Below are 14,711 nucleotides of genomic sequence, written 5' to 3' on the forward strand. Positions count from 1 at the left end.
CAGAGATTTGCTTGATGTCACTTACAATATAGAGATATAAATGTAAGTTACAGCAAACTTTGGTAAATGTCAGTATTGAAATGGGACTGCTGATGACCCCAGAGGAATTTTATGAATGCTTAAAACATAAAGATACCTAGTTCCCAGCCTTTTGATTATACAGAAATGAATGCTGACATTTAGGTTCTTTCAGTGTTTACCAATATATGTGAATTTTCTGATATAGGCTACATTGGCCTCTTCATCATCGTCAGAAGAGTAGCCAGTAGGAAAATGTGTGTGTGTGGAGGGAAGCCTGAGGATGGCAGAGTTTGAGGAGGAGAGGGACTTCAATGGGGTTTAGTACCATAGAGTCCACTTTCCAAAGCAGCCATTTTCTCTGTCTCATGGGAATCAGTTGTAACTGCAGGAGATGGCCAGCTACCACCTGGAGGTTGGCAAACCTATAACCAGTATTTATTGTAGCACTGCTTCCAGGGCTCCTAGATTCCTGCTAGGGGTAGGGGATCCCTAGGTCCTGTTTCATGTCACCACTCCAATGGCAAGCAAGAGAAAATAAGTTGCCAATGGGTGATGGCATTACATTGCTTTCAGGGGAAAACTGGGAATGATGTTAGTCCACTGTGGGAATTACTAGAAACTCTATAGTTTTACCATATAGTTTCTGTCAATTCCTAGAGTGACTGACAGCATTCTTGAATTTCCCCTGGAAATGACCTCATACTGTCATCCACACACATGTCTCTGCCTTCCCAGACTCCTGTCAGTTGCCAGGTGAACCTAACTTCTTTGTGGAGAAGGCCTTCCCCCAGTGAGTCCCCATTAAACTTGTCTGGGAGAAAGATAACAACTGTTGAAATCAGTGGCTGTTCCAAGTGTGCCAATGTTGAAAGGTTGCCAGAATCCCATTTGAAACAGAGGTGCTTTGTGTCCCTTCAGTCAGACAGAGGGCCTTCCAGTTGTCCTGCTGTGGTTCTCCTCCAAGCCTCTCTCTGTCAAAGTGAAGCTTTCAATTTGTCCCAGCTCATCATGTTCAGTAACTTCCCATCTCAGGACCCAATTAGTCCTCTTTCTCTTCTCTGTATATTTGCGTGTGGCTTGCATTACCATTTACTAAATATGTTATGACATACTATTTACATTAGTCCAGAGCCTGGAGACCTTTGGAGACCTTTGTGGCTTCCGGGCTCTAGGAATTTGACAGATGGGTCTGTGCTGCATACCTATGTGGGCTGCCAAGAGTGGAAAGATTTACTTTATTTGCCTGAACCTTTTAACAGGAACAGAACATGTTAGGTAATATTACAAGAGCTTTATTTAGACCACTGAATTCATGAGGGCTGTGTCCAAAGTTACAGTTAGTCTGTTTCTGAGTAATGACATTTCTGAGTGCAGGAAGGGTGGAATGAATTTCTGGAAAGCTGAAGGACAGAATTTCTGCAAACTAGAAAGCTGAATTCTGCAAATCTGCAGTAAGCAGAACAAGTTATACAAACCCTGGTAAATGGCTCTAACGAATCTGCCACATAACGTATAAATTCTGACATGATCATGTTGGACACAGAGGCTTTGTTGAGACCTTGATGGATTCTCAGTTGTTCACATTCCCTTCTCCTCTTTTGAGTGGTGAAATTTTTAAATTTGGTTTATTATATTTCTGTCCTCCTTTTCTGCCAGAATTGGCTTCCAAAGCTGCTCATCAATGTCATTCAGCACAAACAATCCATGAGAAGAAGATTCACAGCTAAACTCAATCCAGCACTGTGTGTATCTGGTTGTTTCTTGCTGTTGCCATTCATGTCCTGTCAAAATTTCTGATTTGCAGCAATCTGACTGTGGTGCATCTATCCATGCAATTAACACCTGATAAAAATATAACCTTTCACACATGTATTCCAGCATTCTTGAAGATCTCACTTTGTTGACTGGATTGACAGAACATAGTAGCAGCCCACCAATGTATACCCCTTGGATGTATACCCCTTGGATCAGGGCCATACACCTTGCATGGAAGCACCCAGCCTTCACAGCAAGAGCACAATTCATTTGGGTGCATCATATATCAAATAATCATCATTCAAAAGGATCGGAATTGCAGTATGATGGAATAGTCCAGGATAAGGTTGTCAACTTTGACTTGGGAAATTCCCAGAGATCTGGGGGCAGTGACTGGGGAGGATGCAGCTCAGAGAGGGGAGGGAGTTCAGCAGGGTGTGATGCCATAGAGGCTGCCATTCCCTCCAGGGGAAATGATCTCTAGTTTGAAGACAGGGTTGTCAGCCTCTGGGTTGTTTTCTTTGAGAATTACAACTGATATTCAAATGACAGAGATCAGTCCCTCTGCTGAAAACAACAGCTTTGGAGGGTAGACTCTGTGACATTCCATCCCTGCTAAGCTGCCTTCCCATACTCTACTCTCTCCAGGCTTCACTCATAAATCTCCAGGAATTTCCCACACTGGATTTGGCAAACCTATCTGGCAATCACTTGTAGTTCTGGGAAAGCTGTAGAGTCCACCTGTAGAGTCCACCTTTGTAGCCATTGTTCAGGAGGCTACAAAGGAACAGGATTATTGTCCATTGCATTGTTTATTGTATGAATCATTTTGCTTTTCCTGTGCTGTCTACCTTCAGAATCCACTCACTGCATTGTTTGTGGTATATTATGCCAGAGACAGTTTTCTGCTGGCATTGTTTCCTGATTTCTGTATTCCTAGTCATCTTGCATTGTTGCTGGATGTCTTGTGCTTTTCAATTGAATTGTTTTCTATATTTTGTAATCTGCCTCTTGTTTCAGTGAGGAAAGTGCACTATAAATGATTAACTGATGTGGCAGTTCAGGCTTAATGCTGGTCACCTACTAAGTTTCCTTTGGTGTGGATTGCTTGATGTATTAAAGATAAGGGATTTTGACTGGTTTGTGTACTCAATAGAGGAACAGACTATTGTACGGCATTTTGGACAAGATGGAGGTCCTAAGCATCTCCCCATGAAGTTGGGGGAATTTGATAGAATTGCTTGGGGATGGCTTTAAGACCCTTCTGGGTCAGAGCTTCAGAGGCTGGGAAGTGGGAATAAGGCTGCATCATGGATGAAGTTGAAAACTGTGTTCACAACAGTGTTCAGGCTTTGCCAGACCAAGCCTGGAAACTAGCCAGAGGGGGCATTGCCAGTATGATATCATTCCTGTGGAATTCCTGGCTGTGAAAATGGTAGCTCTAGGGATCACTGAAAGCTCTATGATTTTATTCTGTCCTGACTGAAGACTTGACGGCCCTGGAACGATGTTTTTTTTAAGGCCAGGAGACATAAAATGTGCACATGTTCCTGAGGTGGGGGGGGGGGGGGGAGGTGTCACTGCACTCCTTTAACACAGTCTAAGTATGGCCTGGTTTATACATGGAGAATAAGGTGATATGAACTGGCAGAATGCTGAAAGGATAGAGTGTGAATATCCCTGTCTATAGTTTGAGATAGTACATGCTTTCTATTACCTCAGGCTCAGAATTTGTCTATCTCATTCAGCAACTTGTGTAGACTAGGTCTTGGGGGATGTGTACTTTAATCCCAAACTGTTGGTTTAATATTGTTGTGCACTTCCTTTTCATCGAATGTTACATTTCTGGCATCTGCAATAGAACATTGGCAGGGAGAAATTTATCTAGATAAGGACCAGAAGCAAGGAATTGGGCTATTCTATTCTGTTTTATTAACTTCATCTATACTTCACATTTCTACCCAGTGTTCACTGAAAGCAGCCTGCACTGTTCTCTGTCCTCCATTTGCTGCTTGGCTTGAGAGATTCCACTGTTCAAGCCCCTGCCCCCATTCATCAGACCTCTGAGGTACAGACATAGATAGGCCCTTCCCCTGACCATTCTGGTGCCATTTTCTGCCTCTACCATCTCTGCCTCTCATTTGCCAGGCACCATCCCTCAGCTCCCAAACTCAGTCCTTGAGCACCAAGAGACCTAACTACCCAAGTAGCTGAGGACATATAAATACAGAAGAAGCCGGCAGTGTGTAGGCACAGGAAAGTTAGAGCTACAATCAGTAGACCAAGGAGCCATGAGGAGCAAATGAAAGCCCATCTCAGTGGCAGAAAGTGGAGGAATCCTGTATTAGGCTGGGTCCAGATGGCCAGTATAAGCCATCTCAGGGACACGCCATGACTGGACCAAAAAAGCACATTCAAACATGTGCATCTGGATCCTGCCCCACTCCCACCCTCACCTTGTCCTTACCTGTCTTCCTGCCATCTTGAAAAGCTACCACATAGGAAGTGGTAGCAAATCAGTAAAGTGCTTCTGGGGTGCCTTTCCCAGCTGCCTGAACGGCCGGGGAGTGCCCGGGAAGCAGTGATCAAGCATATGAGTGGTCTGACTGTTTCACCAGGACTTGTGCAGCCCATCCCTTACTGTATCAGTGTAGACTGCAGGTGAGACGGATGTCATATTTCTGAATATTTCTCTGTGTAAAGCAAGCTTCCTGCATGGGGGGAAAGGTTAGTTTTCTTTGTGATGTGCTAGTTAACTCTTTAAATGGAGGAAATGTTCAGAACTGCATTATTCTGTGACTATGTAGATCAGCTCTGAATTTCTTGCCTTTTGCCACAAGTTCTAAGTCCCTCCAGTAAGACCCTTTAGTAAGACTTCTTTCCCCACCCCATTTTAAAAGCTAATTTCCATTCCAAATGCCCTGATTTGTAGGGAATCAAGAGTTCCTGTTTATAAGATGTTTTGTCTGAAGGCCATTTGGTTTAGTCATTGCTCTGTCAAATCCATCTATATTGGTTCTAAGGTGACTAGAAGTGCAAAAATCAATCCTGAATATGAGCTGAAGAGTGTACATCCAATCCAGTAACACCTGCAATGATTTCATCTCAGCATTATTCTTTCACCTGCCTTAAAGAGCATCGATTCCAGGCATGGCATCCCAGGGCCCTTCATCACCATGGACCAGTTTCCCATGAGTAAAAGAGGCAAAATGAATTAGGAAAAACAAGCCAGAGTCCTTCATTTGGACAATTTATGTAGGTTGCCAACAGTACTTTTCTTTTAGAGTACAATTTTTACTTTGAAGAATAATAGAACACAGAGAGTGCATAGCTTTGCTCACTGTACAGAATTATTTCTGGATATGCCTTTGTATTTTTGTCACCATAGGAAAAAAATTACTTGAGAACTGTGCAGGATAGTTCTGCATTTACTAAACAGATCACAAGATTTTACAAGGGGATAGCATGTGGAATGCATACTAAGTGCAACGGAGAGTGATTGTTGTATTAGCCAGTCCGCTGTCTATTAGATTATGCAGCCCTTATTCCATGCTTGTTTTAACTGGGAATAAATCCCACTTCTTCCCAGGTGAGCAGGCACCTAATTGCAGCCAACAGTGAGCTCCATGCCTGTTACATTGGAAGCATCATTATGAAACCCTTTCCCAAATGTCAACAGGCTGAAATTTCATAGCTTGCAGGCGAAAGCCCTTGAACTGAAATGACTCAGAGACTTGCAGGCCATGAAACTGAGACTCCAGATACAGTTTCTGTAATCTGTACAATTAGAAGCTCGTGATCTTGCCTGGTAATTTTTTGTGAGTCTGAGGGCTAAGTAGAAATATTTATAAATGATTAGTTTAATTTGGCGGATGCATTCATTAGAGGAGACCGCAAGCAGCTGGGAAACGGATGAGAGCTGTGAGCAGCAAACAAGCGAGAAAAAGGAGCTCATAAAAGGAGGGAGACTGAAAGGCAGCCAAAGGGGTCAGTTAATCCACAGCCAACGGAGAGGTGCCAGGCAAGAGCCAAAGTTTGTGTCCTCCCCCCCCCCCCGCCCTTGTGCCTTTCTCTTCTTGGGCCCATCAAGCAACTGTCCTTTTGTATTAATTCAAGGAAGGAATAAAAAAGGGTTTGCTTAATTAAACCTTCCATCTTTTCTTCACAAAGTAGGAGAAAAGCAGCCACGGTCTCTTGTCTCAGAAGGGGGGCTTGGAATGCCTTACTGGAACTTTCTATGACAGTTCAGCTAACTGTCTGGTTTACTCAAGTGGATGTTGTTCATGGTCCTTAAAGGCTCCAGCAAAATTGGCGGCTTGTTTTGGATGGGCAGCAGGAGAGGGTTGAAGCTGGGGAAGAGTGTATTGTCAATGTCCTCACAGAAATGAACATAACAAAATATTCTTTGTGGCAAATGTTTCAAGCAAGATGCATGAAAGAAAAAAAATGCATTTTGAAGAAACTGAGAAGTGTTTCAGCAACATTTTAAAAGAGCCTGTTAAAGCTCCCTGTCCTTGTCTCATGGTTGACTTAAGAAATGACTGTTTTAAATGGTTACTTTCCTTTTTTAAACATTGTAGACTATAGAAGGATGTCTGAAGCCACTATTGTCAATGAGAATTACAGATGTTGGCCATCCTATCATCACAAGGGATGTCTTCTCTCTGTGTTTGATGTTAATGAAGCCATGGAAGTTTGCGAGAGCCATTCCCAGTGCAAAGCTTTTGTTCTGACCAACCAAACAACATGGACAGGTAATACATGTTACCAAGCTGAAGTTACAAATCACATGCTCACCAAATGATGCAAATATTTGAAATTTGCATCATGCCTTTGCTTTTTATTCAAAAATTGGAATTTTAAAAAATACAGAGGGAGAGAGGACTCATTTACTTGTTGCTGCTGTCACATACTCCTTGAGCTCTTCATAGAAACAACCGTCGCTGTACTATTTTTCTCTTCGAACTTGGAGAATGAAGGTAGGGAAAAGAACAAGATTCCCAAATCTAGTACCTTCCTCTCTCAGCTTTCTGATGGTGACTTTCTTCCTATACCAGTGAAATAATCAGGAACAGGAGATGCAGCAGTGAGACTTCTTTGCAAATGTATTTACTTACTTCATTTTTACTCTTTAACTTCGACCTAAGAATTCAGAGGTGATGTTACTGCAGTGCATGGAACTCTAGGAATGTTCTCAATCTCTATTGTTTTTACCATAGAGGGAATCCTAGAGTGCCATGTGACATGATAATATCAGTTCCAGGTTCTTAGCCAGCAGCAATATCACATGATGTTGTTTTGCTAATCTCTGCCCCCCAAATAAGTCACTGTTTTGCTCATTCAGAAATCAGCAGATGCCACATCTGGCTTATGAACTGTAGATTCGCCACCTCTTTCTTTAGCAGAAATAGCTGGCAGGACTATGCAAAAGCACAATGAATGAAGTGGCCATCGTTTTCTAAAAACAGCACAGAAGCCATAAAAGGGCTAAATTCCACACAGGACACTGCTAAAATCCTGAGCACAACATTCTTTTCAGACTGTGTACTGAAGTGAGGTCACCTGACCTGTAGCCATTGCAAGAACAAGTTGTAATGCTGCAATCATTCGAACTGTGCAAAGAGAAAACGACCACATCCAAGAGCATTGTTACCAGGCTATAAAGGTTACAAAGGTTACTCAAATTTTCCTCATTCTTCTGCCACTCACAATCTCAGTCAGAACAGAATATCTTTTGAGTAGGTTGCTCTTATTCACCAGCTTAATGGTCCATGGTGGATGCAAGAGCAAGGTTCAACCTTGGTGTCAGCTGACAGTACATTTTAAATTAGATCTACGCCAGTCACATGGAAAGTGGATGAAGGGAGATGGATTTTAACTATTTTCCCTAGTTTATATTCCTAGAATCTGTGCCACTTTTCTCTTTAGCTGTGTGTGTGGGGGGGAGGGCAGACATGATATAGATCCAACTTCTTTGATCTTTACATTCGTCCACAAATCCATTTCCTTACACTCACCTGTACATTGTTTCCTATGTGATGGGGGACAGACCCAGGTTTCAACAAACAGGTCTTGCTGCAATCATATGTAGTTTGAAGCTCAGTTGTGTGTGAGTTCCTCCCCTGTGTTTGTAGAATATCATGTGTGACCCAAGATGTGTGCATAACACTCTGTAGAAGAGAAGGGCATGGAGTAGAGGAAAGTTCAGCAGCTGCAGCAGTGATCCCGTGGAATACATTCCAGCGTTTTTCCTTTATCATTCAAGTGCCATAGAGATTAGCATGTGTGTGCTGGGAGACTGCTTCCAGCTGGATGAAATGCGAACAGGATCCTCGTTTGATAGCTAGGAGGCCACAGCTTGCTGTCTCAGCACTAGTTAATAGCAACAAATGCAACCTGTCTTGAAGGGCAGCCCCAAATGACCTCAGGGAACTTTGGGAGAAGGCATGCCCCAGGTTTCCTGTGCTCTGTGACTTGCTATGTTGTTGTTGTTATTTAAATTTATGAATTGCCTCATCCCGGCCAATGCCAGGTTCTAGGTGATGTACAACAAAAAGTACACATAAAATCAATAAAACCAGTAATTTAAAACAGTTGCAACCCAGCTGGGTGCCTTTATTTTGTTTTTTAATCTCCTGCCCTAGAATAGCAAAGCAGTTTATAAAAAATGATAAACAATAGTCAATCAATTATAATTAATCAATAATAATTGAAATGATAACTTAAAACATGGGAAATCTCTTAAATGTTTAAAAACTAGCAAAACAACAATTCGGTCTACATGGTACAACATGATTTCCAGTTGAATAGGCTGGAATTTGAAATTTAAAATTGTGAGTGACTTTCCTGTGTGTATTTTTAATTATGGATTTAATTCTCTGTGTGTGTGTGTGTGTGTGTGTATGTGAGAGAGAGAGAGAAAGAGAGAGAGAAAGAACATTGAATTTGCTGGCCAAATGTGAGAGTGAAAATACATGTGATACTGGAATTCTATGACTGGAACTTTAAACATGTCATTTGGTTCTGAAAAGAAGTCATGAGAGACTCCTGATATATACAGTGGGAGAATACACAAGAAAGAGGAGCTAAACTCTTCTCTCCTGCCCCAATGCCTTTTTCTTAGGTGAAAATCTCCTCTGTCTTCAGGAGGTATTTATCTGTCTTCCCTACCAAGCTGCTGTAATACACATCATAGGTGGTGGTGGTGGGGGGGACATTTTCAATCAGGGAAATAGTGTAGTAGGGAAGAGCTAACCCACTCACCATAAGCACTGTTGCTTCTCCCACCACAATTACTTTTTAGGTTAAAAGAAGAGGGGGCTTGTGAAGACTCACAGAGCACTAATAATCCTATTGCCCCACTGTACTCCATTTCCCCCAAGAGAGCCTTGCGCTCTGGTGATCAACATCTTCTGTTGGTTCCCCAGCCCAAGAGATATCCAGTAGTCCTCAACCAGGGCCAGGGCCTTTTCTAGGGTTCCTAGGTCCAGTTCAAGAAATATCTGGGGACTTTGGGGATGGAGCCAGGAGCAAAATTGTGACAAGCACAGTTGAACTCTGAAGAGAGTTCTGGCAATCACATTTAAAGGGATTGCACGCCTTTTAAATACCTTCCTTCCATTTGGAAATACTGAAGAATAGGGGGACCTTCTTTGGGGACTCATAGAATTGAACCTGCTGGTCTAATGTTTTTGAAACTTGGGAGATATTTTGAGGGGAGGCATCAGATGCTATGCTGAAAATTTGGTGCCTCTACCTCAAAAAACAGCCCCCAGAGCACCAGATACCCACAGATCAATTCCTCATTATACCCTATGGGAATCGGTCTCCGTAGGGAATAATGGAGTGTCCAGCAGACATTCCCCTCTCCCCCACTTGCTGATAATCCTAAAGCGGGGGGAGGGCCTCAAAACTGGGGGATCCCCTGCTCCCAACTGGGGATTATTAACCCTAGCTTTTTCTGCCCTGGCCCCAACCTGGTGAACTCTGTTCTATATTCTATCCAGGCCCTGTGGGACTTATTCCCATTCTGCAGGGCGTGCAAGGCAGAGATGTTCCACCAGGTATTTGGCTGAGGGTTTCATCTTGGCACTCCCACTCCCATTTCTTCTTTCATTACCCCTTTGAGATAGCAACACCACTAAGATTTGATGCCATCTTGTTTTTAGGGAACTGTAATGTTTTTAATTGTTTATTTATTTTGGTTTTACTCTGTCAACTATAATCTCTTGTGAACTGCCCTGAGCCCGGCTTTTAGGAAGGATGGTCAAAAATTCAAATTAATGAATGAATTAATGAATAAATCCAAACTTTTTTTCTTGGTGGTGTCTGTACATACATAACCACTATTTTTAAAAAAATTGTTTTTGGTGATTTCAATCCCTTGGATACATTTTTATTAATAGTTGGGGTATTTCTACAGATCTTGGTGCATTCTAGTTTTAAGTGGCTTTGATGTAAGGCTTTTTTGATCCACAGTGGGACTCACACATGGTTGTTTGCTATGTAAACGATACATATGGAATTCTAAGCACAGAATTCCAAATTTATGTGTAGATTGTCCCTGAGCTGTAAGGCAGAACTGCATACCAATGACATCTCGGATTTGAATTTTTTGTCTCTTCCATGCATTATTTAGGCATATTTAATAGAGGCATGATGTCATCTGTCTTCCATTTCCTCCAAGAAATGTTGACTGAGGGGTGACATGATAGAGGTCTACAAAATTATGTATGGAATATAGTACTTCTCTTCCTTTCTCACAATACGAGAACTCATGGACATTCAATGACATTGCTGAGCAGTCTGGTTAGAATGGATAAAAGAAGGACTTCTTCACCCAAAGGATGATACACATGGAATTCACTGCTACAGAAGCTGGTGGCAGCTACAAACATGGACAGTTTCAAGAGGGGGTTGGATAAAATAATGGAGCAGAGGTCCATCAGTGGCTATTAGCCATAGGGTAGATGGAACTCTCTTTCTGGGGCAGTGATGCTGTGTATTCTTGGTGCTTGGGAGGGCAGTCAGAGGGCTTCTACTGTCCTGGCCTCACTGATAGACTTCCTGATGATGCTTGGTTTTCTTGGCTACTGTGTGACACAGAGTGTTGGACTGGATGGGCCATTGGCCTGATCCAACATGGCTTCTATTATGTTCTTATCACATTGTGGGTTCTCTCCACCCTCAGTCTGCTCCATATCCTACAGACAGGGAAATGCACAATGTGAGGATGTTACAACACATGTAAAGCTATCTTATGTGGTATATTGGCAAGGGGATGTCATTTTCAGTCACAGCCCCATTGTCTCCACATAAAGCCAGCTGGTTGACCTTGGGTCAGTCATAGTTCTCTCACTACTCTCTCAGCCCCACCTAACTCATAGGGTGTCTGTTGTGGAGAGAGGAAAGGAAGGTGATTGCAAGCCACTCTGAGACTCCTTTGGGTAGTGAAGGGCATGCTATAAAACCAACTCTCTTCCTCCTCCTCCTAATTTGATGAGCTCAATTAGATTGTTGTGGGTTTTAAGAATTTTTAAATCATGCAATAGAATTGTGTCTTTTTGGGGAGAGCAAGGGAGCCTATAAATGAACAATCAAACAAATAAAATGAATGTGGCAATAATTTGGTGATGTTAATTCTGTTTTATTTATCTGATGATCCTGCCTTATTCCAATGTATAAGCATAGGTAACAATTTGTTAGAATGATTAAGAGTGATTAAGCCCTTACCATACTCTATTGTTTCGTATCCCAGCTACCCAAATCCAATTGGAATCAAACCATCTTATACCATTTTCTGAAGATGTCTATGGGTTGTGGTGAGTCTTTGAGCCAAGAAAATCCAAAAGCTGAAGAGCAGCTACTGAGAATGTCTCTGTCTAGGCAGTTTTTGTCATCTTGACTTGGTGCATAGATGGTAAACGCAGAGGGCATTCCTGGATGATTTTAGGTTGTATTATCAGTTCTTCAGCATGCTCCTCATTTCTATTAACTGTGTCCTCTTGCCTCCTTTTTTGTTGTCTTCTGTATAGGTCGGCAGCTTGTCTACTTTAAGATGGGATCCACATCCATTATGTCTGATCATGACAAGACAACATATGTGAAAGTGATGCATTGAAAGAGAAAGTGGCTGACTTCAATCCTATGCAGGTTTACTCAGAAGTAACTCCCATGAAGTTCAATCAGCTTCGCTCCCCAGTATGTGTGTATAGGATTATTGCCTAGTCCAGCTAGTCAAGAATGATACCAGTTTGCATATAAATGTAGACTGCAGTTGCATCCGAGGAAGCTACGGATGGAGAGGGAATTGCACTATCACTCATTCTCATCTATGGGGTGTGAAACCAAACTTTAAAGAAGACACCTATATGACCAGGATGAATGTGCAATAGAATGACATTTAAAAAATGTGATTTTTTTTTAAAGAAGCAGAATGAAAAGCAAAATGTGATACACTGTGTGGCTATCCATTGGTTGTTAGAAAGCAAAGGTCAGCCTTAGGTTGCTTTTCCTATTAGGATTATAAATGTTATGTTAAGCTTTTTTGAATAGGGTTTGGATGGAAATTCTTCCTTTCCATATGAGGCTTGAGACCTCTGTTCAAATATTATTTATGTGGACAAGTACAATCACCACAGCAGTGAAAGACCTCATAAGTTCCAAAACTAAAGATCATATCTTTTGGAAGACAATCAGTGTTCATGGTTTGTTGTACCAAATATACATGACCAAAACCTATTATGATCCTTGTCAGGGCCCTTTTCCTGGCAAAATTGGTGCTGGAAGTCTCAAGAGGGAAATGAAGGAGAAACACAAAGATGTCCCTCATGAACTTTTAAACATTTTTTGAGAATTTTATTTCCACAAAGAGGTTCCGTAACTCCATTCCACCACATTTTCCCAGAAAAAAAGTCCTGGTCCTTTTCTAGTGGATCAAAAGAGAATTGATTGATTCAGTGTGTAGTCAACTTTCCATTTACTGTAAACTAGCAGAGCACCCATCACTGTAATGAATTCATTACAGTGATCGGTGCTCTGCTAGTTTGTGTAGACCTCTGGAGTTGGCTCAGTGAGTCAAACGGATCTATATGGCATCTATTATCAAGGATTTTTCCTACCCAGTGATGTCCCTAAGTGCAGACAATTTATTTTTTCCATAGGAGTGAGAAATCATGCCTTTATTTGGGAGAAAGTAGAAGTGTGAACTCACACTGTTGAATTGGGGGCTTAGTGATCTTAGCTTCTTGTGGGGGGAATGTTGACTTAATGAGAGCCATTGACAATCAAGTTTTCACTTTTACATAAATTCTTCTTGGGCATCACACCATGGGCATGGTAGTGTGGGCACTAAGAAGTACAAGAGAAATAATCCAGGAGTGGCTTTATATATATAATCAACTGATCAAAGCTGTGTAATTTAATTTAAGACTAGTTTGTGTCTCATTTGCCTCATCCCTGATTCAACTAAACATGTAATTTAAATGTTTAATGTTGACCAATGTCATGCAGTAAGTAAGGTCCAAACTAGACATGATGATATCCTTGTGACCATCACAAAGAAGCTGCTGCCATTTACAAGTCATTTTAAAATGTCATGAGGGCCCCCTGGCCTGGATAGCCCAGGCAAGCCCAATCCTGTTAGATCTCAAAAGCTAAGCAGGGTCAACTCTGGCAAGTACTTGGATGGGAGATCTCCTTGGAATACCAGCAATCAGGAGGAACAAGAGCACACTTTATTCAGCCACCTCTCTAAATATCCCCCAGGCCCCTGTAGGGGTCAGTCACCAGAGGTTGCCATGACTTCCAGGTGCAGACACACACACACAAAATACAAAAATACAAAAAAAAAAGTCATGAAGGCCCAATCCTGATTGGGCTTCCAACATGGTGCTTTTTTCCTCCATTTTTGTCCAGTCATGAATTGGAGGGTATGGCTGTTTTGGCACTTGTTAAAGTGTGTGTTTTGGAGGGGAAAAGAATTCCTCAGCCCACCACACTGTAGACCCACGCAGCATTTTATATATGACTACTTTAAAATGATAGTGGGGTCCTCATAGCATCCATGAAGGTGCTGTCACATCTAGTTTGGCTGTAAGACTTACGTATAAACAATTTTTCAGTGCAATCATAAGCAGAGTCATGACCTTGTAAGTCCATTGAAGTCAGTGGGCTTAGAAGGGTGTAAGTCTGTTCAGAATTGCACTACAAATGTTTGGGACACACATATGTTTGATGTTTCACATCGATTCAGGCTCAAATACTCAGGCTTGCAGAATGAATTATCTATATCATTTTTTAGGGATTCAGCTGAGAGGTATTGTGGATTGTCGGTGTATCCAAATAATATGCCCTAGGGGGAGCAATGTGGATAATTCATCAGCCATAACTTCTGCACATTATCAGGAGAACACCTGAAGAACCTCAGCATGTCATGTTGGAACGGGCCATTGTCTTCAACATAATTGTATCTCTGATGCATCAGCAGAGCTGCTGATAAGAAGGAATAGCATAATTTCCCAAGCGTATTTTACAACAGATGATTATGCAGTTCTATTACTGGTTCTTTGAAGGTGCTGCTTATAAGCTTTAAGAATGAATGACGTGAACAGCAGCAAATGAACCCAAGCCTTAATATGCAATAGAAACAGCAAAACCTTTTATACATGATGTGCGTCTTAGAGAATATGCTTTCAGTGAAAGCAAGCAAGATGTTAAAAATGACAAATGTCATACTGCTTTCTAGTTTGTACATTCAATTTTTTTGTACTTTTGTTCTTAAATTGTTTATTTTTGTAAGAAAATAAAATCAAATGGATGAACTTGTTTTTGTCATTGCAGCATTTTCTTTCTGATGCTTGTAAAAGTGGCTGGACCTATTTATTCTGTGACTGTGAAAATTCTGAGTTTTTATTTATTTTTTTTTATTTATTTAA

At 41.6% G+C, this 14,711-nt stretch overlaps 1 protein-coding gene across 1 annotated transcript in view; it reads left to right on the plus strand.

Moving 5' to 3' along the window:
• Positions 1–12,193, plus strand: part of PKDCC (protein kinase domain containing, cytoplasmic) — a 61,567-nt gene extending 49,374 nt beyond the window's left edge. The window contains 2 exon segments of the mRNA XM_060247443.1: positions 6,357–6,530; positions 11,811–12,193. Coding sequence (XP_060103426.1) covers positions 6,357–6,530; positions 11,811–11,896 — 260 coding nt within the window. The 3' untranslated portion in view covers positions 11,897–12,193.
• Positions 12,194–14,711: the final 2,518 nt, after the last annotated feature.

Source organism: Heteronotia binoei, chromosome 1 (genome assembly GCF_032191835.1).
Source record: "Heteronotia binoei isolate CCM8104 ecotype False Entrance Well chromosome 1, APGP_CSIRO_Hbin_v1, whole genome shotgun sequence".
NCBI classification, from domain to species: domain Eukaryota; kingdom Metazoa; phylum Chordata; class Lepidosauria; order Squamata; family Gekkonidae; genus Heteronotia; species Heteronotia binoei.